The 26,661-nt window shown below is 54.0% G+C and overlaps 1 protein-coding gene across 1 annotated transcript; it reads left to right on the top strand.

Moving 5' to 3' along the window:
* The first annotated feature begins 4,461 nt into the window (after nucleotides 1-4,461).
* On the top strand, nucleotides 4,462-25,883 carry Samm50 (SAMM50 sorting and assembly machinery component). Its single transcript, XM_042672318.1, has 15 exons — nucleotides 4,462-4,567; nucleotides 7,647-7,757; nucleotides 8,746-8,847; nucleotides 10,575-10,662; nucleotides 12,277-12,383; nucleotides 12,781-12,911; nucleotides 13,065-13,152; nucleotides 14,598-14,726; nucleotides 15,022-15,093; nucleotides 15,920-16,006; nucleotides 16,820-16,890; nucleotides 19,959-20,026; nucleotides 23,240-23,386; nucleotides 23,861-24,002; nucleotides 25,740-25,883. The coding sequence occupies exons 1-15, from the start codon at nucleotides 4,547-4,549 to the stop codon at nucleotides 25,783-25,785; spliced, it is 1,410 nt and encodes a 469-aa protein (XP_042528252.1). The 5' UTR covers nucleotides 4,462-4,546; the 3' UTR covers nucleotides 25,786-25,883.
* Nucleotides 25,884-26,661: the final 778 nt, after the last annotated feature.

The raw sequence follows: 26,661 nt of genomic DNA, 5'->3' as shown, positions 1-26,661 counted from the left end.
ACTGGATCTGAGGAATGTGCACCCAGGAATCTGGGGAGTGTGGACTCTGGGATCAGAGGAGTGTGCACACTGGACTCTGGGGAGTGTGCACACTACGATCTGGGGAGTGTGAACATTGATCTTGGGAGTGTGGACATTTTCTCTGTGGGATATGGCCACTGGCATCTGGGGAGTCTGCACACTGCACTGTAGGGACTGTGTACACTGGAATCTGGGAGTGTGGACACCGGACCGTGATTACTGAGGACACTAAGATCTGGTAATGTGGACACTTGAGTCCATGGTCGGTGGACACTGAGACATGGGGCGTGTGGAAACTGATCTTGTCAGTGTGGACACTGGAATCTATGGAGTCAGGATATTGGGATGTGGGGAGTTGGGACACTGTACTCTTTTGGGTGTTAACATTGGCATATGGGGAGTGTGTGACTCCCCATATCCCAGTGTCAACATCGCAAAGAGTACAGTGTCCCAACTCCCCACATCCCAGTATCCAGACTCCATAGACTGCAGTGTATACACTGTCCAGATCCAGGGTCCACACTCCCCCGATCCCAGTGTCCACACTCCCTAGATCCCAGTGTCCACACTCCTCAAGCTTCAGTGTCCACAGTGCATGGACTCAAGTGTTCACATTCCCCAGATCTTAGTGTCCTCACTAATCACAGTGTCCACACTCCCCAGATACCACTGTTCACACTCCCCAGAGTGCAGTGTGCAGACTCCCCTGATGCCAGTGGCCACACCCCACAGAGCACAGTGTCCACACTCCCCAGATCCAATGTGCACAATACCCAGATCCCAGTGGCTACACTGCTCAGACACCAGTGTACACACTACCCAGAGTCCAGTGTGTAAACTACTCTGATCCTAGGGTCCACAATCCCCAGATCCCTGGGTGCACTTTCCTCAGACCCATTCTCCACACAACCCAATTCCCAGTGTCCACACATCACAGAGCAGTGTCCACACTCCCCAGAGTCCAGTGTTCTCACTACCAAGATCCCAGTGTCCATAATCCAAAGAGTCCATTGTCCACATTCCCCAGATACCAGTGTCCACACTCCGTGGATCCCAGTGTGCACAGTCCCCAGACTCCAGTGTCCACACTCCACAGAGTACACCCTCCACACTCCCCACATCCCGGTGTCCAGTCCCCGAACCCCAATGTTCACACTCGCCCGATCACAGTGTTCACAATACCCAGATCCCAGTGTCCATACTTCCCAGTGTCCAGACTTTCCTGATACCAGTGTCCCAACTGCCAGATCCCAGTCTCCACACTCCCCAGATCCCAGTGTCCACACTCCCTCTATCCCAGGGCGCAAATTTCCCCAATCCCATTGTACACACACCCCAGATGTCAGTGCTCACAATCTCCAGATCCCAGTGTCCACCCTCTCAGATCTCAGTGTGCACAGAACCCACAGTCCAGTATGCCCACTTCTCTGATACCAGGTTCCACACTCCCCACATCCCAGTGTCAACACTGCAAAGAGTACAGTGTCCCAACTACCCATATCCCAGTATCCAGACTCCATAGATTGCAGTGTCTACACTGTCCAGATCCAGGGTCCACCCTCCCTAGATCCCAGTGTCCACACTCCCCACGCTTCAGTGTCCACAGTTCATGGACTCACGTGTTCACATTCCCCAGATCTTAGTGTCCTCACTAATCACAGTGTCCACACTCCCCAGATACCAGTGTCCACATTCCCCAGAGTGCAGTGTGCAGACTCCCCTGATGCCAGTGGCCAAACCCCACAGATTCCAGTGTCCATATTCCACAGATCCGAGTGTCCACACTCCCCAGATCCCAGTGTGCACAATTTCCTATCCCAGTGTCTACACTCCCAATATCCCAGTATCCATACTTCCAGATCCTCGAGTCCACACTCCAGATGTCAGTATCCACACTCCCCAGATCCCAGTGTCCACACTTCCCAGATATCATTGTTCACACTCCCCAGATTCCATTGTCTATATTGCCCAGAACCCAGAGTCCACACTCCCAACATCTGTGCCCACGCTCTCCAGAGCCCAGTGTCCACACTCCCAGACCCCCGTGTCCACACTCTCCAGATCACAGTGTCTGTCGGGTCTTCATCCGTCTTTGGACGGATGGGGTCCGAGGAGAGATAAGTGCGAAGTGCGGCCGCTCGCCCATTCCCCAGCCTCCCTTAGCCGGGGAGACAATCAGACGCAGCGGGGAGTCAAACCAAGCAGAAACTCGTTTATTAACAGGGAGCATTCCCTTTTTAAAGCAAAAGACTGCTTGGGAGAGGAGGAAATGGAACCAAGGAATCACTGAAAGGCCACACCTTATCATGCACCTAAGCTTCCATGAGTTGTTTACACACTGAACCTAAACAAATCCGGCTCTGCCCACTCAACTTCCTCTCAGGGCCATCTTTGCTACCTGTGTTCCCCACAAGTGTCCAATATCCCCTGATTCCAATTTCCACCCACTCAGATCCCAGTGTCCATACTACCCAGAGTTCAGTGTGCACATTCCTGTAATCCCAGGTTCCACACTCTCCATATCCCAGTGTCAACACCCCAAAGAGTAGTACAGTGTCTAAACTCCCCACATCCCAGTATCCAGAATCTGTAGATTCCAGTGTCCACACTGCCCAGATCCCAGTGTCCATACTGCCCACATCGCAGAATCCATAGATTCCAGTTTCCACTCTCCCCAGATACCAGTGTCCATACTCCTCATATTTCAGGATTCACACTCCCTGGATCCCAGTGAGCAGATTCCCCCTATCCCAGTGTCCATACTGCCCACATCCCAGTGTCCACTCTCTCATATCCCAGTGTGCACAGAACCCACAGTCCAGTATGCCCACTTCTCTGATCCCAGGTTCCACACTCCCCACATCCCAGTGTCAACACTGCAAAGAGTACAGTGTCCCAACTCCCTACATCCCAGTATCCAGACTCCATCGATTGCAGTGTCTACACTGCCCAGATCCAGGGTCCACACTCCCCCGATCCCAGTGTCCACACTCCCCACACTTTATAGTGTCCACATTGTATGGACTCATGTGTCCATATTCACGAGATCTTAGTGTCCTTACTAATCAAAGTGTCCACAATCCCCAGAGTGCAGTGTGCAGACTCCCCAGATGCCAGTGGACCACACCCCACAGAGCACAGTGTCCACACTCCCCAGAGTGCAGTGTTCAGACTCTCCAGATGCCTGCGGCCACACTACCCACAGTCCAGTGTGCACACTCCTCTGATTCTAGGGTCCACACTGCCCAGATCCCTGAGTGCATTTCCTCAGACCCACTGTCCACACAACCCAATTCCCAGTGTCCACACCCCACAGAGCAGTGTCCACACTCCCCAGAGTCCAGTGTCCTCACTACCAAGATCCCAGTGTCCATAATCCACAGAGTCCATTGTCCATATTCCCCAGATAACAGTGTCCACACTCCGTGGATCCCAGTGTGTAGAGTCCCCAGACTCCAGTGTCCACACTCCACAGAGTACACCCTCCAGACTCCCTACGCCACGGTGTCCACACTCCCTGGATCCTAATATTCACACTCATCTAATCCCAGTTTTCATAATCCACAGATCCCAGTGTCCATACTCCCCAGATCCAAGTGTCCAGACTTCCCTGATCCCAGTGTCCCCACTCCCCAGATCCCATTGACCACTCTCCCAAGATCCCAGTGTCCACACTCTCCAGATCCTAGTGACCACACTCCCAAGATCTAGTGTCCACACTTTCCAGATCCCCATGTCCATACTTCCCACATCCCAGTGTCCACCCTCTCCCTATACCAGTTACAAACTCCCCGGATCCCAGTGTCCACCCTCTCCCTATACCAGTTACAAACTCCCCGGATCCCAGTGTCCACCCTCTCCCTATACCAGTTACAAACTCCCCGGATCCCAGTGTCCACCCTCTCCCTATACCAGTTACAAACTCCCCGGATCCCAGTGTCCACACACCCAGATCCAGGTTCCCAGTGTGCACGCGGGCGGGGCGGGGGGCCGGCTCCAGCGCGATCCCGCGACGCCCGGCGCTAATTCGAATTGTGGAGGCTGCAATTTAAGGGGAAATCAGCTCTTCGGGAGGAGGAAGTCCGCGTGGACCCGACTGCACGGAGCACGCAGGCCCCCGTGCCATCCTCTTCCTGCCCGCCGCCCTCTGGCTAGTGTGTCTCGCGACTGCAGCCTTCCCCATCCCCCTAACGCTGGCCCGGCCGCCCGCAAAGAAGCCGCACGCTTCCCGCGGGAACGCGTCCTCCCGGCGCCAGCACCTGTCCCGGCTTCGCGGGACGCTCCGCGCCTGCGCCCTCACCCGCCCGGGTGGGTTCCTGGCGTCCGTGTGAACGTCCGGGTCAAAGACTCACGAGAACCAATGAGCGGAGGCTTCGAGGGCCGGAGGGCGGGGAGTAGGCGGGGCATCATGGCCGCCCCCGGCGCGCGGCATCCGGGACCTTGCGCGAGTGGCCCTGACCCGCAGCTCCGCCCCCGCAGAAGCGCCGAGTTTCCGTGAGGCCGGGCGGCGGCTGGACGGGGCGCCATGGGCGCGGTGCACGCCCGGGTAAGAGGCCCACACCGCCCGCGGGCCGGGCGGGCGAGCGGGCGCCGCGGCGCTGCCTCAGGCCGGCGGGGCGGCGGAGATCCGAGCGGGAAACCGACGCCCGCGGGGGTCGGGGCGCCCGCGGCGCCGCCTCAAGGTCACTCGGCGGCCGGAGCCTCGGACGAGGCGCTCGAGCCTTCTTCCCCGACCGCCTTGCCGTACCCGCCGTCACCCCGAGCGCAGACAGCGCCCGGAAGCCCTGGCTAGGCCCGGCCACCCGGGAGGCTGCGGGCCGAGGACCGCGGCTCGAAGCCGGCCCGGGCGGGAGGTCCGGGAGACCGTCCCCAGTGCGCCCCCGGGAAGGCCGGAGCGGCCGCGCCCGGGCCCGGAACGGCCGGCCTGCGCTTGCCGTCTGGGCCGGGCAGGCCGTTCCAGGGCGCCGTGTGGACGGATGGGGCTTGGTGGGCGTTGGTCGCGGCTGAACGCTGGGCCGGGGCGCTGCCCCTCAGCCCGAGGCCGGCGCCCCGCCCGCGGGGCCTCAACGCTGGGCCTCAGCCCGAGGCCGGCGCCCGCCCGCGGGGCCTCAACGCTGCCCCTCAGCCCGAGGCCGGCGCCCCGCCCGCGGGGCCTCAACGCTGCCCCTCAGCCCGAGGCCGGCGCCCCGCCCGCGGGGCCTCAACGCTGCCCCTCAGCTCGAGGCCGGCGCCCCGCCCGCGGGGCCTCAACGCTGCCCCTCAGCCCGAGGCCGGCGCCCCGCCAGCGGGGCCTCAACGCTGCCCCTCAGCCCGAGGCCGGCGCCCCGCCAGCGGGGCCTCTACGCTGCCCCTCAGCCCGAGGCCGGCGCCCCGCCAGCGGGGCCTCTACGCTGCCCCTCAGCCCGAGGCCGGCGCCCCGCCCGCGGGGCCTCAACGCCTCAACGCTGCCCCTCAGCCCGAGGCCGGCGCCCCGCCCGCGGGGCCTCAACGCCTCAACGCTGCCCCTCAGCCCGAGGCCGGCGCCCCGCCCGCGGGGCCTCAACGCCTCAACGCTGCCCCTCAGCCCGAGGCCGGCGCCCCGCCCGCGGGGCCTCTACGCTGCCCCTCAGCCCCTCAGCTCGAGGCCGGCGCGGGCCTCAACGCTGCCCCTCAGCCCGAGGCCGGCGCCCCGCCAGCGGGGCCTCAACGCTGCCCCTCAGCCCGAGGCCGGCGCCCCGCCAGCGGGGCCTCAACGCTGCCCCTCAGCCCGAGGCCGGCGCCCCGCCAGCGGGGCCTGAACGCTGCCCCTCAGCCCCTCAGCTCGAGGCCGGCGCCCCGCCAGCGGGGCCTCAACGCTGCCCCTCAGCCCCTCAGCTCGAGGCCGGCGCCCCGCCCGCGGGGCCTGAACGCTGGGCCTCAGCCCGAGGCCGGCGCCCCGCCCGCGGGGCCTCAACGCTGCCCCTCAGCTCGAGGCCGGCGCCCGACCTCTGAGCCACAGCGCCACTTCCGGTTTTCTGGTGGTTCATTGGAGATGGGAGTCCCACAGACGTTCCTGCCCGGGCTGGCTTTGAACCGCCATCCTCAGCTCTCAGCCCCCTGAGTAGCTAGGATGGCAGGCGTGAGCCACCAGCCCCTAGCCAAAACGTTGGGTTTTTTTGTTTGTTTGTTTTTTATAATTATTTCTGAAGGCCAGAAAATGGGGGGGGTTTGATTGTTTTGTTTTGTCCAAGGCCGTGCAGAGCCCCAGGATATCCTACAGCTGAATTCTAAAATGTGGGCTCCAACATCCAAACTACTAAACTGCCATGTGTGCTGTTTTGCCCACCTGACCCAGAAGCTTTCAGCAGTTTTCCAGTTGTCGTACTCACTCTGTAGGGGCTTTTCATTCTGCCTGTTAAGAGTTCTGAAGAGCTCAGCCCTAAGGCTGGTAACCTGGCTTGCAGAGCCTGGTTTAAACTTCTCTAAGTACCATGGCTCTGCATTGTGGTATCACTACTGCCTGCCACTCAACCCGCACTCAACCTCAGCATGCAAAATAGTTCCATCTTTTTATTTATTATTCATTATTTTTACTTTTATTCTGGTGTGTTCTGGTACTGGGACTTGAACTCAGGGCCTCAAGCTTTTACTTGGTTTTTCCACTCAAGGCTGGCACTACTACTTGAGTCACACCTCTACTTCCTATTAAGTTTTAGTGAGGATTTATTTTAAATAAAATTTAAACATTTCCTGCTCCCAGTGTTCTAATAGATAGCTTTCATACTTTTTGAGGTAGGTGAATATACAGGATTGTGTCATCTAGTAACTCCTAATCATTAGACAATGGTTCTGGGTCTAAGTTGGCTGAGGCCCACTTAAAGCCTAGATAACCTTCAGGACTTTCTTTTGCCAGATATGCATTTCATTTTTTCTGCCTTCGTCCTTCCAGTAAGAGTTCCCAGATTTTTATGATTTTAAAGGAGAAAGGAGATTCAGATAGCCTCTTCTGTGGTGTCTCGTCTGAGGAAACTTTCTGCAGTGAATGTTTCATTAGTGCTGTGGCTCTCAGCCCAGCCATGCCAAGCAGGATGCAGGTTTTGTTTTGCCTACAGGGCAGTACAGTTTTGGTCAGTTTCTCTTCTCTGACAGGTATCTCTGTGGCCTTTTACTTTTAAGTTCCTTTTCGTGGGCCGCAGGTGTAGAGATTTAATTGGTATAGCCCCAGTCCTTGGCACATTGACTTTATATAGGACCCTTCTGTTAATTTTTGGCGTGTGTGTGCGCTCACGCATGCGCGCTTGTGTTCTGGTCCTGGGCTTGAATTCAAGGCCTGGGCACTTGATCCCTGAGCTTTTTTGCTCAAGGCTAGCACTACTGCTTGAGTCACAGCCCCACTTCTGGCTTTTTGATGGTTCATTAGAGATCAGTCTCACAGATTTTCCTGTCTGGACTACTTCATACTGTTAGGTCTTAGACTTCATAGCATGAGCTATGAACTAAAAACGAGTGCACCAATGCTTGGGAAATACCCACAGACCGGCCAGCCCCTCCCTTGCATGGGCCTTCCTTGCCATCGGCCCTGCTTCCTCAAAGGAGGGAAGAACCAGAAGGCCAGAAGTCAAAGGCTTGTTTAGTTGATAGTTTATTAAAGTTCTTCTCCCTTTCAGAGTCTGGAGCCCCTCCCACCAGATGGGCCTGATTTCGGAGCATTGGGAGATGAAGCCCAATTTGTTGAAATGGAACCTGAAGCTAAGCAGGAAATTCTGGAAAACAAAGATGTAAGTTTCCTATTGGAAGCCTAGGGCTGCAGCCTATATACATATATATGTATAGAATTATTACGTATGGATGTGTGTGACTAGACAGAGGTGTTTTTTTTTTCCTGTGTGATTATGTGGATGATTTAGACAAACACATTCTTAGGTTTATTTATGTGTATGTATATGTGTGTGTGTGTGTGTGCGTATATATATATATATATATATATATATATATACAAATACATATATACATATATGTATACACACACACACACACACGTCGTTGTTGTTGGTTGGGCCTGGGCCTGGGCTCTGTTCCTCAGCTCTTCAGTTCAAGGTGAGCACTCTACCACTTGAGCCACAGCGCCACTTCTGGCTTTTTCTGCTTATGTGGTGCTGAGGAATTGAACCCAGGGCCTCATGCATGCAAGGCTAGCACTCTACCACTGAGCCACCTTCCCAGCCCCTCTATATATTTTAAAAATGTATTTCAAAGATTCAAATCAAGCCTAAGTTTATGTATCTTGCTCCTTGAAAAAAGCAACTCAGGTCTCAACTGCAGCTTTCCCCCAAGTTTTTTAGTGTAAATATTAACTTTGTGACTTCTAAAGAGTTTGCAGTAGAGAGTGGAGAGCTCTGTGTGGTCCATGCAGGGTCTCTGGCAGGACATGGTGTATGGAGTGAGGGGTGGGCGGGGACCAGCCTGTGGGGGTGCATGTGGGCAGCCCAGAGGCCTTTGAGCCTTTCTGGGTAGCGGGCTGGCATGGTCCTGGCTTGGCTGGCTGTAGAAACAGGATCTGGTTCACAAATAGGACAGATCTAGGTCTGTACAGTCAGAATTTTGAAAAAGTGAAAACTAAGAATAAAGTCCATGAACAAGAAGACTTACAGGTTATTATCACAATTGAAGACCAGCTGGCCCGACACTTCAAGCACTTGTCTGTGGCCCTGATGTCTGGAGCAGGCCTGCTCTTAGGTGCAGTTGGTGTGACCTTGTCCCCTGCAGGTGGTGGTTCAGCATGTGCACTTTGACGGACTGGGAAGGACGAAAGATGATATCATCATTTGTGAAATAGGGGAGGTTTTTAAGGCTAGAAACCTCATTGAGGTAAGTTGGCTCTGTTTGGCATTCTTTTTTTTTAAACGTGACTGTTGTACCTCTTTCTTGACCTTTGCTCTTGCCTGATGTCCAATCTCCCGGGCTCTCTTTCTTGCTGTGTTCACTTTGAGGGTTCTGTTCCTTCTTACCCCTACTCCCCAACACTGCTTTCATTCTCCCTGGGGAAGCTCCCTAGGGGGAGCTACATGCTGCAGGTCCTAGCTCTTCTCCATTGAAAGCCAATTGTACAGCCGTCTACTGGACTCTTCCTCAGGGAGTTGCCAGGGTGCCCTGCTCCATGCTGAGATCTGAAGTGACCTGCTCACAGTGGTCTTGTCTGTCTGACTCCTGGGGGTGGGGCACTAGGTGAGGAGCCTCAATGGAGGGTCTCCAGGGCTTCCTCCTGCAGGAGCCCTGCCTAGGGCTTGTGGCCACCCAGCCTGGCACCCTCCATCCTACTGAGCAGGAAATCCCACCTACTTCTTCCATCCTTTCCCCTGAAGGGTGACACAATATCCTTTGTTATGATGCAAGATCCTTTGCTACTCTGCCTCCATTCGTCCTTAACAAGAATGGACTCCTGGCCTCAGAAAGGACTGCAGTTCATTGAAGGGAGGGAAAAGGTTCAACGCTGTTAGAATCATTAGAAAGTCAAAACAGCACAAGACAGCTGTGCACACTTCACAAAGAAAGCCGACTTCACAAGAGCTTGTGGTTCCTTCCAGGAAGGTGTGGTGCTCCACATGCGCCTCCGATGCCTTTTCTTTTTCTGCGGTCATTCTGCGCAGCCTGCGTGCAATTGGCGTAGTGGGCATTCTTTGGTTTTGTTTTGTCAGTTGTGGGGTTTGACCTTGGGCTGGGTGCTGACCCTGAGCTCTCTGGCTCAAGGCTAACGCTCTACCACTTGGGTCACAGCACCATTTCCAGTTTTCTGGTGGTTAATTGGAGAGAAGAGTCATGGCTTTGGACCACAATCCTCAGATCTCAGCCTCCTGAATAGCTAGGGCACTCTTGTGCTTTATGAAGGGCTGTGAGCACGGTTGGCACTCGAGTAGACTCTCGAGTGCCATCGGCGTGGTTGGCACTTTTTTTCTTTCAATCCTTATTATAAAGGTGTTGTACAGAGGGTTAGAGTTACGTAAGTCTGGTAAAGAGTACATTTCTTTTTGGACACCTTCCCTTCCTCCCAGTTTTTTCCTACCATTCCCACCCACAAGTTGTATAGTTTTTCTTTTTGTTGTTGTTGTTGTTGGCCATGAGGCTTGAACTCAGCACCTAGACGCTGTCCCTGAGTCCTTTTTTGCTCAAGACTGGCACTCTACCACTTTAAGCCACAGTGCCAGTTCTGGCTTTCTGGTGGTTAATTGGAGGTAAGAGTCTTACACTTTCTTGCCCAAGCTGGCTTTGAACTGAGATTCTCAGATCTCAGCCTCTTTGAGATCTAGGATTACAGGTGTGACCTACTAGTGCCTGCTGTATAGTTCATTCTCAACATAGTGTCCAGTGAGTACCACTGTCGCATTTGTCCATCTTTTGTCCCTCTGTGTCTGATAGTTGGCACTCTTAAGTAGGGTCTTGGTTGCATTTGAGTAGGGCTTTTGCCACCCCATAGCTCTTTCCATTCTTAGCATGATTGGAGTGATCTGTGATTCTGCCAGTGGCAAAGGCCGGCCTGTCCTGTGGCCTTACTGTGTTTCTGTATCTTACAGAAACTCCTGTCTTTTCCCCTCCCACAGGTAATGCGGAAGTCTCACGAAGCCCGGGAAAAGCTGCTGCGGCTAGGGATCTTTAGACAGGTGGATGTTCTGATCGATACGTGTCAAGGTACATAATCCCCTTCACTCGTTCTCCAGGGCCATAGAACAGCCATGTGATTAAACGTGGAAGGAGCGGAGTTCTACCTCCCCTTGAGGGACCACGCTGCCTATTTGACCCCCGGCCTGCACCCAAGCCCTCAGGGTGATGCTGAAGGAGGGGTGGCTGCTCTCGGCCTTCTCTTTCCCAGCAGCCGCCCAAAGAGAGCAGATTTCCATCTTTGCCTTGCCTGTTTGGTATACGAGGTTTGTGGGACTTATTTGTGCATTCTGTTCTTAATGTACACCTAACATGAAGTCTGTTAAAAAAAAAAACAGTATGGCACCAAGGCTCTGCCCTCCATCTGCCCTTTGCCTGTGGGAGCCAGCTCCTGGGCATTGTGAAGTCCTGCTCCTATGGCCTGGGCAGAAGGCAAGGGCCAGGCTTTTCCTGGGAGGGGCCATCGTCCCCACTGAGCCCACACTCTACAATGCCACCCTAGGCCTTGGTTGTGATGTGGCTGCTCTCATTTCTGACTGCTCACACCCTGGCTGAACGAAGGGCAGAATTCCCTCTTCCAGGTCCTTAACTGTTTCCTTTGAGGGGAGCTAAATCCTCATGGTCTCATGAATTCCTGTTTAAAGACCTCCCCGTGGGAGAGTAGATTTCTTAAGCAAGTATTTGCTTAAGCTAGCTCCTGTAGTCAAGGGTGACTATTTATGTACCTGTCCTACCACAGAATCTAGAAACAAGGCCAGTGTAGTAGTTTACACACCTCAGGTTCAAGGCCAGCAAAAGCAAAAAATAACAAAATTCCATTTCAACAAATAAGTCAGTCATGACATTCCTTTTTTTTTTTGGTTGGTCATGGGGCCTGAACTCTGGACTTGGGCGCTGTCCCTAAGCTCTTCAGCTCAAGGCTATAACTTTACCACTTGAGCCACAGTGCCACTTCTGGCTTTTATTGCTTATGTGGTGCTGAGGAATTGAACCCAGGGCCTCATGCATGCAAGGCAAGCACTCTACCACTGAGCTATCTTCCCAGCCCAGGCATGACATTTCATGCCTATAAATTGCATTTATGCAGGAAGCAGGCATACAGAAGAAGGTCAGGGTCCAGATGATCCTGGGCTAAAACATGAGGTCCTATCTAAAAAGTAACTGAAGCAAAAAGGGGTGGGAGGCGTGGCTAGATGTATAGAATGTCTACCTAGCAAGTTTAAATTCTGATGCTAGAAACTAGGAACAGGGTTTGGGGTTAGGATGTATGTTTGGTTTTGTGCAGCACATTCTTTAAAGCAGATGACATTGTCCCTCGAGTGGGTGAAGTGATCGCGTGAGCACTCTACTCATGTGTTCACAGCTCCAGCCTTGCTGTTGTTGCTGTTGTTGTTGTTTTTCCCAGCATGGGGCTTGAATTTGGCCTGGGCTGTCCCTGAGCTCTTCAGCTCAAGGCTAATGCTCTACCACTTGAGCCACAGCACCACTTCCAGTTTTTGGGTGGTTTATTGGAGATAAGAGTCTCACGGACTTTCCTGCCCATGCTGGCTTTGAACTGCGATTCTCACATCACAACCTTCTAAGTAGCTAGGATTATAGGCATGAGCCACCGGCGCCTGGCTTGCTACTGCTTTTGTTCCTCAGGTGAAGATGCGCTTCCTAATGGGTTGGATGTTACCTTTGAAGTAACGGAGCTGAGGAGGCTGACGGGCAGTTACAACACCATGGTCGGCAACAACGAAGGCAGCATGGTACGCTGGGGCCCACCTGGTCCGCCTGTGGGGACCTTGCACTCCAGCTTCCCAGCCCTTTCTTACTCTGTGTGTCACGTGTTGTGTGTCATTGTGTCATGCACCATGTGCTGTCTGTCCTTTACCCGGCCTGCGGCTCATTAGCCAAGGGGGGGGGGGGGAGGGAGGTTACACTAACACCAGTAAGGAAGAATGTTTTAGAGAAGGGTTGGGGTAGGGGGTCCCATGTCCTGGCCAGAATCCATGTGGGTGCAGTCTTCAGCAAAGGCACCTGATGATGGCTTAAAGCCATGGTAAACACTGACCAGTGGCCGGGTTTGTGCTCTGTCTGGTCTTCTGTTCCTACTAAAAGCCCCATCCTTCTATTTAGACCATTGCTTCTCCTATTTTATTCTAGGTGCTAGGCCTCAAACTCCCAAATCTCCTAGGACGTGCAGAAAAAGTGACCTTTCAGTTTTCCTACGGAACAAAAGAAACTTCGTATGGCCTGTCCTTCTTCAAACCTCAGCCTGGGAACTTTGAGAGAAAGTAGGAAACCAAACAGACCCTAGAGCCCCGTGGCTTGGCTTAGTTCCCCAGGTGGCTTGCGTGTGTGTGCACGCCCCCTGGTGGCCCTGAGCTGTGATTGCATGTGTGCACCTGGGTATCCTGGCTGCTAAGCTCTGTCCCCTTGTCTCCTAGCTTCTCGGTGAACTTGTATAAAGTCACTGGTCAGTTCCCATGGAGCTCCCTGCGGGAGACAGACAGAGGCATGTCTGCTGAGCTGAGCGTGAGTACCGTCCTCCCAGTGTTCCAGGCACCCGTGGGCTCAGTGCAAGGGAGGTCAGTGCCTCTGCTCCAGCACGTGCAGGCGGCCATGTGCAGAATAGCTGCAGGCATGCTGGTCTGGCGCCGTCTGTGCTCTTGGCCACTTGTCTTCCCTCAGACATAGCCCGCAGAGTGGCTGCATATTGCTGGAAGGTTCCATCATTAGCTCACACTCAAGTTAGGCTAGAGGGATGCATCTCAAGTGTGGCATACGAATGAATAGTATTTTGACTTTAGTTTTGGCTTTTTGAGGACCCACTCCTTTCTTCGTTTGTACTCTTCTTTCCATGAGACATACAGTATATAGAGAAGTCCCTGAGTGGAGTGTCAGACCCACAGCAGCCCAGACCCCAGCCTGGAAGAACTCTGGGGGGGCGGGGGGGGGGCTGGAGGAGGAGGAGGCCATGGCCTTGAGACTGGCAGCATGTGTGACCCGGGCTGCTGCAAAGAGATGGGAGCATACGTTAAGTCCTCATGGCTTGCGTGTGCCGTGGAAGTGTGAGACTGAGGCTTGGGTGGACTTGCAGGTCAAATACATTCCAGTACCCACAGCTGGGCCCAGCTTCCCTTCCCCATGGCAGACTTACCTTGTCTGGAACGGTGGCTCTCGGACTCCTGCTCTGAACTCCGGCCCTGTTGGGTCTCCACGGGGCACCTAGACAGCTGCTGTGGGGGCAGCTGTGGTCAGCACCCCTCCTTTTCCCTCATGCCCTCTTGCCTTGTCCCTAAGCCTTATAAAGTTCAGAGTCCTGGGAAAGTTGGAACACGGGTTCACGTGGGTGGCAGGGAAGGGGAGTGCCGAGGCACAGAGCGGTGGCTGCTAGGCGGGCGCAGGTGGGCGGGGGTAGCCTGGGTCAGGAGGGTCAGGCTCTTCTGTGCCCTCAGCTCTCTGCCCTGTGAGGTAGCACCATCTGTCTTTGGGTCCTGACAGACTGCAGAGCTGCCAGCGGGCCCACTGCCAGGCTGGGTGGGTAAGGAGTGAGGGGGGCTGGGTCGGTGGGGAAGGACCTGCGTCGCAGAGGTAGTGACAGAGCCAGCCCCCCCCCCCCCCCCACACACACACACACGGCATCACTGAGTTCTCGGTACCTGGGAGTTGCTGAGATTCTTGTGGGTTGTCTCGAAGGCTAAGGGGGGCGGAAGGGCACAGGCTGTGCTCTGGGAGCTTAGGGGGAGCTGGCTTCACAGCTGCCAGCAGCCCCATTCCTGCTTCTGAGAGGAAGTGGGGTGCTGTCGTGGGGCCTGGGACGCTGGCTCGGCTTTCCCCACAGTGTCCAGGCAGCGGAGTGGGTATGATGGAGATGACAGCACGCGTTGTAGTCGCCTCCAGCTTTCAGGCCTCCTCTGCTCCCCCTCAGTTAATTAACCATTTCTGCTGACGGCATCTCACTGCCCGTGTGCTTGCAGTTCCCCATCTGGAGAACCTGCCACACCGTGAAGTGGGAGGGCGTGTGGCGGGAGCTGGGCTGCCTGTCCAGGACCGCGTCATTCGCCGTGCGCAAGGAGAGTGGCCACTCACTCAAGTCCTCTCTCTCGGTAAGGCCCGGCTGCACGCTGGAATTGCCACCGTGCACTGCCTTGTGCCACTGTTTTTCAGTGGCACTCGTGGTGCCAGGAATTGATGTGCTTCAGAGTCACCAGAGGCAGCAGCTGGCTGGCTGGCTTTGGCCAGAGCGCCAGGCTCATGAGAGATGGGGCAGCCCCATGGCGGGTGGGAGCCCCTCTGGACTCCTGGGAGTTGGAGCTAGGTAAAGGAGGGCCAGAAGCCCGCAGCCAAGCCACCCTGCCCAGGCGCACTGTGACTTCAGCGGCCTTGCCCAATGTCTTCCAGCATGCCATGGTCATCGACTCGCGGAACTCCTCCATCCTCCCGCGATGTGGGACCTTGCTGAAGGTCAACCAGGTATGGCCACTCCAGAAGTCAGGGAGCCTTTCCACCACCTCACACTGGGTACCAGCTCAGGGCAGCCCTAGAGGGTGGGGTACACAGTATGCATAAGTATTCAGCTTTTCCTAAGGCCTGAAAATGTAGCTGTGGTAGAGTGCTTTTCTAGCATGTGTGGATGGCCCTGAGTTCCACCCCTAGAACTTCAGAAAGAAGAAAGTTCTAGAAAGGTTTGCAAGGATGGTTAGCTCCACTCAGGGACCCTGGCATCACTCCTTGCCCTGTAGTTCAGTCCTGTGCCTTCACAGAACCTGGGGTGACGGATGGAGTGAGGGGGTGGTGGGGATAAGGTGGTGCAGACAAGGAACAGGCCAGCAGAGGGCGCGTGCTTCCAGTGGAGGAACCATCTTCACGTGGCTCCTCCGGCTCCTCCGAGGCTTGTAGTCTACCTTCACTTCCCCTCTTGTACTAAAGCGGACTTTCTGCCCTGCCATGAGGTTAGCCACCTTGCCAGTACAAGGGAGGTTGTGCGGGGCTGGAATCTAGACAGAAGCAGGATCTTGAGTTTCAGAAGAGCAGACAGAAATGGGAATGCCCTGTAAATGTCCTGCACTGGCCCAGGGAAGCCGACCTTCCCAAACGGGGCACTGAGCCACCTGTCCATCAGGAGCTCTGCTGTCTGCTGCATCCCCCATAGTGGTTCAGTGCGCACCACAGTCCTCCGTTTCTGTCCGCTCAGCACAGAGGACACAGTGTCTAGGGCATGGCATGTTCTGCTGCTTTCTGAAAACACAAGATAATCACAAAATCCATTTGCTCCTCTGAGCTGTGGCCCTTTGTGCAGGAGCTGGCTGGCTACACCGGAGGGGATGTGAGTTTCATCAAAGAAGACTTTGAGCTCCAGCTCAACAAGCAGCTCATGCTGGATTCTGTGAGTACTGAGCCAGCCCTGCCGCCTGTGTGGGTGCCTGCTCCCATCCCCCATCCCCTTTGGGGATGAACCAGAGTCCGAATTCTTTACACTGCAGTGTCAGATACCCTGGTAGTGTGGCATGGGGGGCCAGCACTGGGAAGCCAGGACAGAAAGCGAGTTCCAGGCCATTCCAGGAGCCATAGGGAGACCCTGTCTCAAAATAACAAGAAAAGAACACAGCCCAGCCAGCAACCTTTGTCAGCACTTCCGAGTCCACTGATGTGTGCAGGCCCTTGGCAGCCCGGCCTCCTTCCCAGCTCCAGCCCTGCCTGATCTCTGCTTGGACCCTGCCATCTCACCTGCCATTATACATACATCCTGCTATAGTGCTCTTCCTGCGGTCTGCTCACCCCCACGTCTCCCTCCCCAAAGCCCCACCTAGGTCTAGTGGGTGGGTAAGTGCTGTGGAGGCAGACCCCTGACCTGGACATGGACATGAGGATGCACAGAGGGGTCTGCCTGGTGCAGGGAGGAGCTTCAGCATCCAGGCCTTCCTCCAGCCTGAGGGCCACGACATTGCTGGCTTTGTGTAGGGTGTGGGTCCCTCGTCCCTGCCCTGTTCTGCCTCGTCTGCCAGGCCCGGCTTATCCTGCGGGCATCGCTTCCCATAGCGGAGGGGCTTATCACCTGAGCTCTGCCGCACTTGAGGCTGGCTTCCCTTGGAATTTGTCACAACGATGTGGCATTCAGGGTGGGCCAGCTTTTGCCTGCTCGTGTCCCTGGGAACATGGGCATGCAGGACGGAAACTCCGGTCCGCTCTGTTGGCACAGGTGATCTCAGCATCTCTCTGGGGAGGAATGTTGGTGCCCATCGGTGATAAGCCCTCAAGTATTGCCGACAGGTAAGTGAAAGTCCACCATCAGCCATTTTGCTGTCCACCAGCGGCTATTTCTTCATGCGCAGTCCCCTGGATCTTGATGGGTTTGTTATTCTTATTTTTTATTAGTCATGGGGCTTAAACTTAGGTCCTGGGTTCTGTCCCCAAGCTGTTTTGCACATGGCTAGCACTCTACCACTTTGAGCCATTTTGAGGAATTGGAGATAAGAGTCTCATGGACTTTCTGCCCAGGCTGTCTCCAAATCACAATCCTCAGATCTTAGGCTCCTGAGTAGCTAGGATTATGGTGTGAGTCACCAGCGCCATTGTTGGCCATTTTCTTTTTTCGGAGATGGGTGATTTAGCTACACTGTACTTTATACAATAGAGCTCTTTTTGAAGCACTGGATTTTCATTGTTATTTTATCACATTACTTTAAGTGGTGGTCTTTTATTATTAAAAATGTAGTTCACACTTGTAGACATGCAAAACTAGAGAAATAATTATTAAAAAGTGAAATCTGCTGGATGCCAGTGCCTCACACCTGTAATCCTGGCTACTCAAGTGGCTGAGATTTGAGGATCATAGTTCAAAACCAGCCCAGGCAGGAATGTTTGTAAGACTCTTTATCTCCAATTAACCACTAGAAAAACCGGAAGTGGTGCTGTGGCTCAAGTGGTAGAGCCCTAGCCTTGAGCTGAAGAGTACAGGTCAGTGCCCAGGCCAAGACTTCAAGACTTATGACTGACTTAAAAAAAAAAAAAAGTTTTTTGTTTTGTTTTTTAATTAAGTTGTTGCACCTAGGGGTTACAGGTTAAAAAGTTCAATGTTACTTGGTGACAAGTAAGAGTTTACATTTGGAACTATGTTCTCCCAGTATTTGTGGTAGCTATGCCTTTTGTGTGTGCATATATGTGCATTGTATGTGTGTGTGTTTTGTGTGTGTGTGCAGTAACATCTACGTATATGTGTGTGTGTGTGTGTTAAGGTGTTAAGATATTGATTTACATAGAAGTTTCTGTCTTTGTTAAGAAATTTTTAAAAATTTATACAGAGTAATCATTCACCCAGTCTTGAATTTTTTTTTAAAGCAATGCTGGAGTTTGACTCAGGGCCTCCTCCCATTTGCTCGGCAGGTGCTCTACACTTGAGCCACACCCCAGCCCTTCTTTGCTGTAGTTATTTTAGGGATAGGGTCTTGTATTTATGCCCAAGCCAGCCTGTACCTTGATCTTACCTATCTTTCTCTAGTATAACTAAAATGGCAGGTGTATGCCACAGTGCCCAGCTGTTGGTTGAGATGGATCTTGTGAACTTTTTCTGGTTTTCTTGTGGTAGAACAAAGGTTTGAACTCAGTGTCTTAGGCTAGCTAGGCTGGCAGACTACACTAAGTCACGCCTCCTCTCTACTTTTGTGCTACTGGTTCTTGCTTCCTGCCCAGATACATGGTCACCATCTGCCTACTTACAGGTTTCCCACAATTGCTGGGATTACAGATGTGTGCCATCATATCCACTAGCTTCCCTCTGTGGAGTCTCTTGAACTTCTGGGGCTGGCCTAGCATCGTGAACCTCCCAGTGTTAGCCTGGTATGTAGTTTGGGATGATTGACATATGCCACTGCGTTCAGGATGGGTTGGAAGGGAGGCGACCTCCCTAGAGTCACAGTCCTCCCCATCTCAGGCTTCCAAGCAGTGGGGGTTGTAGGTATGAGCCATTGCCGCTTGCCCTCTGGAACTTCTTTGCTTGGGCTTGCCTCCATTTTTCATCCTTTCCATCTTACTCTTAAATAGCTGAAATTAAAGTACGAACCACCACACCCCGCTGAAATTCTTCTAGAGTACATTTTACGGCATGCGTGTAATGTAACATTACTTGCACATACCTCATTTTTCACCCTACCCCATACTTTGAGCATTTGGAGTTTGAACTCAGGGTCTGTGCTTGGCAGGCATGCACTCTACCACTTTAGCCATACCCCCAGCGGTAGTTAAAGGAGAATTGAAGCAGGGCAGTGGTCGTTCTGGCCTAGCTTCCTCGGAGGCCCGGGCCCCTGGCTGCCCTCAGGGCCCTGCTGATGTGCTAGGCCACACCAAGGCAGAGCATTGGCATGGCTGGTGAGCACAGCATGCAGGGGGCTGGTCTTCCCAATTTTCCCTCCGTAGCCAAGTGTTTGTGAATGTAGTCATCGAACTGGAGTTTAAAAGTCCACTGTGTGGCTACCTCTCAGGCCTGTATGTTCAGTGCCTGGGCCTCACTGGTGTCATGGGACCTGGCTGGAGGAGGTCAGCTTCTGGGCGTCCCTACCACCTTTCCCTCCCTCTGCTTCCTGTCCACCATGAGCTGGACAGCCTTCCCCACTGCTCCTGCCGCCACCATGCTCAGCATCAGCAGAACAGAAGCCTCTGAAACCCCCGGCCAGAATCAGTACTTCTCCCGTGACTTGTGCCAGCATCCTGCCAGAGCAGTGAGGAGGCAAACAGCACGCCTCGTGTTTTCTAAAGAAACGATAAGGTGGCAGGGTGCTGTGGCTCACGCCTGTAATCCTGGCTACCGAGGAGGCTGAGATCTGAGGATTGTGACTCAGTTCTCAGGGTTGTCGGCCAAGGCAGACTAATCCAAGAGAATCTTAACTTCCAATTTAGCGCTTTCAACCAGAAGTGGAGCTGCAGCTCAAGTGGTAGAGCACCAGCAGTAGAAAAAGCCAAGCAAGGGCTAGGGTGTAGCTCAGTGGCAAAGTGCTTGCCTAGCAAATGCGATGTCCTGGGTTCGATCCCCAGTACATTGAAAAGATTTTTAAAAATACAGTTTATAAAAAACACACACACCAAAAAAAAAACAGGGCTGGGAAGGTGGCTTAGTGGTAGAGTGCTTGCCTAGCACACATGAAGCCCTGGGTTCAATTCCTCACTACCACATACACAGGAAAAAGCTGGAAATGGTACTGTGGTAAAATGATAGAATGTGAGGCCCTGAATGCAAGCCCTGGTACCAGCACAAAAACAAGGAATATGAAGACTTGCCAGTCTTGTGGTGTGCAATGTGTGTGTAGTGTTCCGATGAGGGGCTCTGATTGTGCTGTTCTTCACAGGTTTTACCTCGGAGGACCCACCAGTGTCCGTGGATTCAGCATGCACAGCATTGGGCCTCAGAGTGAAGGTTGGTCCACACCTCTCCTTGTGCAGGCCATGGGTCCGTCCATGTGTCTGCTGCCTGAACGACAGCAGTGATAGATGTTTGCATTTTACAGCAGTGTATCATACGGCAGGCATTGGTGCTGATTGAGTCTTATTAGAAAGGGAGGAAGTAGATCTCAGCAAAAGTACTTAGAAGATGGGGCTGGGAAGGTGGCTTAGTGATAGAGTGCTTATCTTGTGAACAGCCCTACTAGTGTTCCACTGATGGCATTTCAGTTTGCAGAAGAGTGGTGGAAATTCCTGGCTCACATCCCTCCCCCTCCCCACCCCCCAGCATTGCATCTCCTGTGGAGCGTTGGATAGAAATAGTGAGCCAGGGCTGGGCGCTGGTGGTTCATGCCTGTCATCCTAGCTGCTCGGGATGCTGAGATCTGAGGATCAAGGTTCAAAGCCAGCCTGGGCAGGAAAGTCCATGAGACTCTTTTTTATGGGGGGGGGGGGCGGGGGGAGCGTCTGGTTGTGGGGCCTGAACTGTTCTTCAGCTCAAGGCTAGCGCTCTACCATTAGAGCCAAAGCGCCACTTCCGGCTTTTTTTCTTTTTGCTTATGTGGTGCTGAGGAATCGAACCCAGGGCCTCTTACATGCAAGGCAAGCGCTCTACCACTGAGCCACCTTCCCAGCCCCTCCATGAGACTCTTACCTCCAGTTAACCACCAGAAAACTGGAAGTAGCGATGTGGCTTAAAGTGGTAAAGTACTAGCCTTAGAGCAAAAAGCTCAGGGACAGCAGCACCCAGGACCTGAGTGCAAGCCCCACAGCACGAATAAATTCTTACCCAAGCCCCTAGTCATTTCGGGCAGTCTGTGATCAGACAAATGCCCATGTCCTGTGCCACATGGTAGTGTCATGAGAGCCATTTCACTGGCCCCAAACCCTGGGCTCTACCCTTTCCTCCTCCATCTCCTGGCAAACATATTTGGGTTTTTTTTGTAGTGTTGGGGTTTGGACTCAAAGCCTTGTGCTAGCTCCACCACTTGATCCCCCTTCTAACACCCCTCCCTTTTATTTTGCTAGCTGTTTTGGCAGTAAGAGTCACATAGCCTTTTCTGCCCAGGCTGGCTTCAAACTTCAATCTTGGTATCTCAGCTTCCTGATTAGCTGGGATTATAGGTGTGAGTCACTGGTACCCAACTCAACCAGACTTTTTTTTTAAAACGGTCTCTAATTTTCTCAACCGTGTACATGGAAGGCCTCCATGTCTTTTGGGGGCTGTCACGGATTCGGTTCCAACTCAGGTGAACCACAGTTGTTTATCCACTCAGCTGCTCTAGTGTTGCTTGATCACATAGAACTTCAGTAAACTTGTATGCAGCCCCTACAGATGTGAGCTTGATATCTCTGGGTAAATACCAGAACATGGGGCTGGGCCAAGGTAAGAAGCTTCTACCAGCTTTCAAGTAGGCTGTCTGTTTTACGTTCTCCCCAGTAAATGGTTTATAGTGGCTGCCGCTTTGCTTTCTTGACTATAATTGTTTTAAACCCAGGTCTAGGTTGTGTACATTGATGCTGCATTTGAAATGATTACAAAGCAGCGCCTTGGCCTTGGCCCTCATGTCTATCTGTGATGTCAGTTGTGGGTCTGGATGGAAAGCAGATTGCTGAGTATCTTTAAATGTCTTGCTGTCTGGGAAGGGGTCATGGCCATTCTCCCTCCACCCACTCTGCTCCCCAGCACCTGCTGCCTCAGAGGTGTGACCACCGGCCTCTGGAACCTACCACCGTCACTGAGCCCAGTAGGCAGTGTTCTAGCAGGTTCTCCAGCTTTATAAAATTCCTGTAGTCTGTGCTGGTGGTCACTCCTGTAATCCTAGCTACTTAGGAGGCTGACATTTGAAGATTGTGTTTTGAAGCCAGCCTGGGCAGGAAAGTCTGTGTGGTTTTGATGTCCAGCTACTACAAAAGCCAGTAGTGGAGCGATGGCTTAAGTGATAGAGCACCAGCCTTGTACAAAAATGCTCAGGGACAGTGCCCAAGCCCTAGGACCTGAATAAAAATAAAAGTCTCTTAAAACAAGCCCCCGCAGGAACAGAGGTGCCCGGGTGGCTGGTCAGTAGAAGGACAAGGCTCAGGGGACACCCTCGCTGGGTGATGGCATGATGCCTCAGAAAGGTGCAGGAGGCAGAGCGGAGCCAGGACAGCCTCCAGGCAAGGGGCGGGGCGGGGCAGTGGTGAGAGGGCTCAGATATCCACTGGAGTGCGGCAGGACAGGAAGGGTGGCCATCTGATAACTGAAGTGTGTACACACACCGTTCCCTGGTGGTTATCCTCGTTCTCAGTGTTTCTGAGGTTTTCTCTAGTGGGTCCATGTTTAGATCAGACAGGAATGGGGGAGGTCTGGAATGGAGCAGAGTTGGCCTCCCCCATCAGTGGACTCTTAACGGGCAGGCTGCCCGGTCCTGGAGGGGGGTCCTGCTGAGGATGAGCAGAGTGTTCTTTCTGAGGTCTGCTGTTGTCCAGGAGGGCACTGAGACAGGCGGGCTGGTAGACGCTGCGTAGCTGGAGGGGGTCTTGGCTCTGGTGACTGAACAATGCAGGAGACCTGAACTGCTGACAGTGTAGAGGTGGAGCGGACACTTTGCCTGGTCCTCATCCCTGTGCCGGGAACCTGCACAGATGGCTGCGTTTTGTTTTTTGGTCTGGAAAGTTTGTTGAAATAATGCATATCTGCAGGGTGTGGCAGCACGGGTCTAACCCCAGCTACTCGGGAGGCGGGGACAGGAGCATCTCAAGTTCGAGGCCACAGGTGTCCCCCCACCCCCACCCCACACTCCTGCAGGCAGTGGCTCAAGTGGCCGAGTGCTTGTTCATCACAAGACCCTAAGTTCAGTCTTCACTACCACAGAACAAAAGCCAAAACCACAGGCATTTCATGGCATCTTTTCCATGCCAGGTGGTATGTGCGTATTTATAGATACCAACAGTTCTGGTGGATTCAAGTTCATCCTTCCCTAAGCTGCTCTGCCTTCCGCCTCAGGAAAGCAAAAAAAGAAAATATTTAAAATGAGGCCAAGGGAGGAACAGGAGGAGAGGGAGGGGGTGGGGGAGGAAGAAGAGGAGGGGTGGGAGTTGAGCCCCTGTCCTGTGTTATGTTTGTGTTTGGTCAGGGTTCCGCTCGTCCCTGAGGCCTGTGGGTATTGACTGTGTTGTTCTGTGTTGCTCTGTTCTGCACCGGCAGGAGACTACCTGGGCGGGGAGGCGTACTGGGCGGGCGGCCTGCACCTATATAGCCCGCTGCCATTCCGGCCCGGCCAGGGTGGCTTTGGTGAACTTTTCCGAACCCACTTCTTCCTCAACGCAGGAAACCTCTGCAACCTTAACTATGGTAAGACTCACCTGCTGCGAGGCCAGCACTACCCTGAGAGTGGGGCCTGCGACATCCTTAAAGCGAAGGCTTGGACCAGTGGGTGGTGTGACTGGAGCATGCCAGGAAAGTGGCCTCCAGTGCTGTCTTCAAAGGCAGTCTTGTCCAGTTCACCACGCCTCGAGTCTACTTCACTGTGCCTTGAGCTCTGTCTGTGGGTCACTGGACCCCAGAGTGCAGGATGCACGTGCCACCCTCAGGACCCCCTGCCGGGGAAAATGCTGCAGCGTAAGGCAGGAGTCAGGACTTCCCAGTGCTCGGGTGGGGCCAGGGAGTCGGGACGGAATATGCAGGCCCAGGGTATTGAGAAGACTCAGCTAAGGGGGTGCAAAGGAAATGAGGAGCCAAGCCCCTAATTATAGGGTCCAGATCTCCCCACATATCATCCCTGAGTAGCTAGATAGCCCTTTGCTCACATGTCCCCTTTTCTTTCAGGGGAAGGTCCCAAAGCCCACCTCCAGAAGCTGGCTGAATGTATCCGCTGGTCATACGGAGCTGGCATCGTCCTCAGACTCGGCAACATTGCCCGCCTGGAGCTTAATTACTGCATCCCCATGGGCGTGCAGCGGGGTGACAGGTGCGTGCCTGCTCCTCAGCCAGCCACCGGTCTTCAGCTGGCAGGCAGTCTGCAGGTGCTTCCTACCACACCTTCCCCTGAAGGGAGCCCCCCCACCCCCCACACACACACGCGCGCATGCGCACACACACAACTGTGGTTCATGCACTTGAACCCATGGACTCCACCAGTTGAGTTGGAAGGCAGGGTTGCAGTACCGACCATGGCCACCTGGTGTCAGTGTGCGCCCGGCAGTGGCATTGCTCCCAGAGCCTTAATCCTGAGCCACACTTCTCTTTCTATTGCTTGCCCTCAGGTTAAATCTGAAAAATGGATTTCAGAGGCTAATTCCAGCAGGTGTCTTCTTTGGAAGGAAGCAGCCTGCTTTGAGGTTCTGTGCACAGGCCAGAGTGGAGGGGTACTGTCCCCAGGCTGGGCGCGGGCTCTCTGCCCTGCTGCCATGTTGGTGGAGCAGATGTCTGCTCTGGGCAGTGACGCTGCCCTGGCATGGTGTCCCATTCCTGGCGTGGAGCTTTGTGGTCAGAAGGGTGTGCCCTTTGTGGTGTGGCCTGGTAGTGTCTCAGAGCAGGACGGCCTGTGAGGAGCCGCCCTGAGCCCTGCAGTACACGGCATGGTGTAACTGGGAACTGAGGCCTTTACAGAGGAGATGGGTCTGAGATGTCTGCCCAATCTATCCCAGAGTGATTCATGGTACTTTCACTTCACTCCCAGAGCTCCGTCTCTGGAGACTCTTGGCAAGTCAGCACTTGCTTTCGGGGGAGGGCTGGGGATACCCTCCAACCGTGTGGAACTCCTGTCCTAAACCTGAGAACCTGAGCTGCAGGGGGCTGTGCGCTGCTGGCGAGGTGCATGTGGGCAGTCTGCAGGGGTGCAGGGAAGCTGATGGAGGTGCTGGGGGAGTTCCACACTGGGGCTGAGCTCTCCCCTCACCCACCCCCTGCCCTGTGGGTTGTGCGCCTTCCCCATCTTCAGGACCTCAGCTACCAATTCATGGTGAATGTCCTGGGCCAGGGCTGCAGCAGGCAGCGATAGCGAGGAGAGGGGAGAAGCAGCGGGCGATGGAGGGGTCTGGAGGGTGCAGGGCCTGGTGGCAAGCAAAATTAGCTTGGCTCCCTTGGAGTAGCTGGAATGGCCTGCTTGCTTTCTGAGTTAGGTAAGCCAAAACCTTGGTTATTTTTGTCTCAGCGCTTATTTGCAGACATTACTCTAAAATGGCAAATGTCAGCATAGACATTTTTTTGCTGACCTGACGGCAGACATAAAAGCAAACCACTTAGACCCGACCCCACTAAGTGGTGCAGACAGTGCCAGCTTTGATTTCACATCTTTGCCTTTCAAGGGTAAGTCACAGCGCCTGCCTGCAAGTGCACGTTCACGGCTCCGCCAGGGTCTGCAGCGGATAGCCGTCTGTCCCAGAAAGTGCTGTGCCTGCTCTGACCCCTGACCCTTGCATCGCCCCTCCTTCCTGATCAGGAGCAGACTGGCAGCCAGGCCAGATGGAGGAACCCAGCACGCTTCCAGCAGCAAGGGGCTTTTTCTTCCTCCTCCCCCCTTACCCCGGCCCTTCTCAGTGTGTGCCCCCCCCCCCCCAATCAGGGAGGAGGCAACACCAGGTTTATATCTTCATTTTGTCTGTTCCAGTCACCAGAAGCTGTTTCTTAGCCTACCAGGAGGAAGTAGCTGGGGTTGGGGACTCAGGTTGTGAAAGCCAGTGTTAACTTCTACCTCTCTTTTCAGGATATGTGATGGCGTCCAGTTTGGGGCTGGGATTCGCTTCCTGTAGCTGGTGCCCCTGCAGGAGCAGCTCCGGAGCCACTCGCTGCGGGCAGTGCACACTGGTCCTGTGAGAACCATGTCAATAAATTTTAAAGACAGATCTTGCGCAGGGCCGTGGGTCTGGTCTGCTTCCTCCAGGCCCTCACCCCGCACAGGCCTTCCTGGGGCAGCTGTGTTCACACATCCTAGGGTTGGGACCCAGAGACTTCTCAAAATAGTTGGGAACTACTCTTAACATGTGGCACATTTTATTTTATTTTTATTTTTTATTTATTTATATTTTTTGTCGGTCGTAGGTCTTGAACTGTGGGCTTGGGCACTGTCCCTGAGCTCTTCAGCTCAAGGCAAGCGCTCTACCACTTGAACCACAGCGCCACTTCTGGTTTTCTAGTGGTTTATTGGAGATAAGAGTCTCATGCACCTTCCTGCCGGGGCTGGCTTTGAACAGTCTTTGAGTAGGTAGGGTTACAGGCATGAGCCACCAGCGCCCGGCTATGTGGCACATTTTAAACCTCCTTTGGAGTCTTCAGGACAGTGGTGCCCGGCTTGAGGCCGGCCCTTCCCACGCCATGTGGGGCCCTCACTTCCCTGCTTCCCAGCCCCCTTTGATTATGTTTTTGCCAAGTGACCTTGGGGTTTGGGGAGCAGCCTGAGCCCAGGCAGAGCCTCAGTCACCGCCAGGCTATCCGGGACCCCCCTACCTCCACCCACGTTGGCTGGGCTTCACGGAGACAAGGGAGGGGCCCAGCTTGCCTTTCCTAGTTGGGAGAGTGAGGAAATAAACTTTCCCTGAGTTGTGAAGCGTTTGCACTCTCATCGTGCCTGTAGCAAGATGCACAAGCCATGGCCGTGGCTTCTCCTGTGTTCCCAGCGTGGATTCAAC

Source organism: Dipodomys spectabilis, unplaced genomic scaffold, assembly GCF_019054845.1.
Source record: "Dipodomys spectabilis isolate Male_0828 unplaced genomic scaffold, ASM1905484v1 ptg000694l, whole genome shotgun sequence".
Lineage (NCBI taxonomy): Eukaryota > Metazoa > Chordata > Mammalia > Rodentia > Heteromyidae > Dipodomys > Dipodomys spectabilis.
The sequence above is the reverse complement of the archived record's forward strand: the minus strand, read 5'-3'. Positions and strand labels throughout refer to the sequence as shown.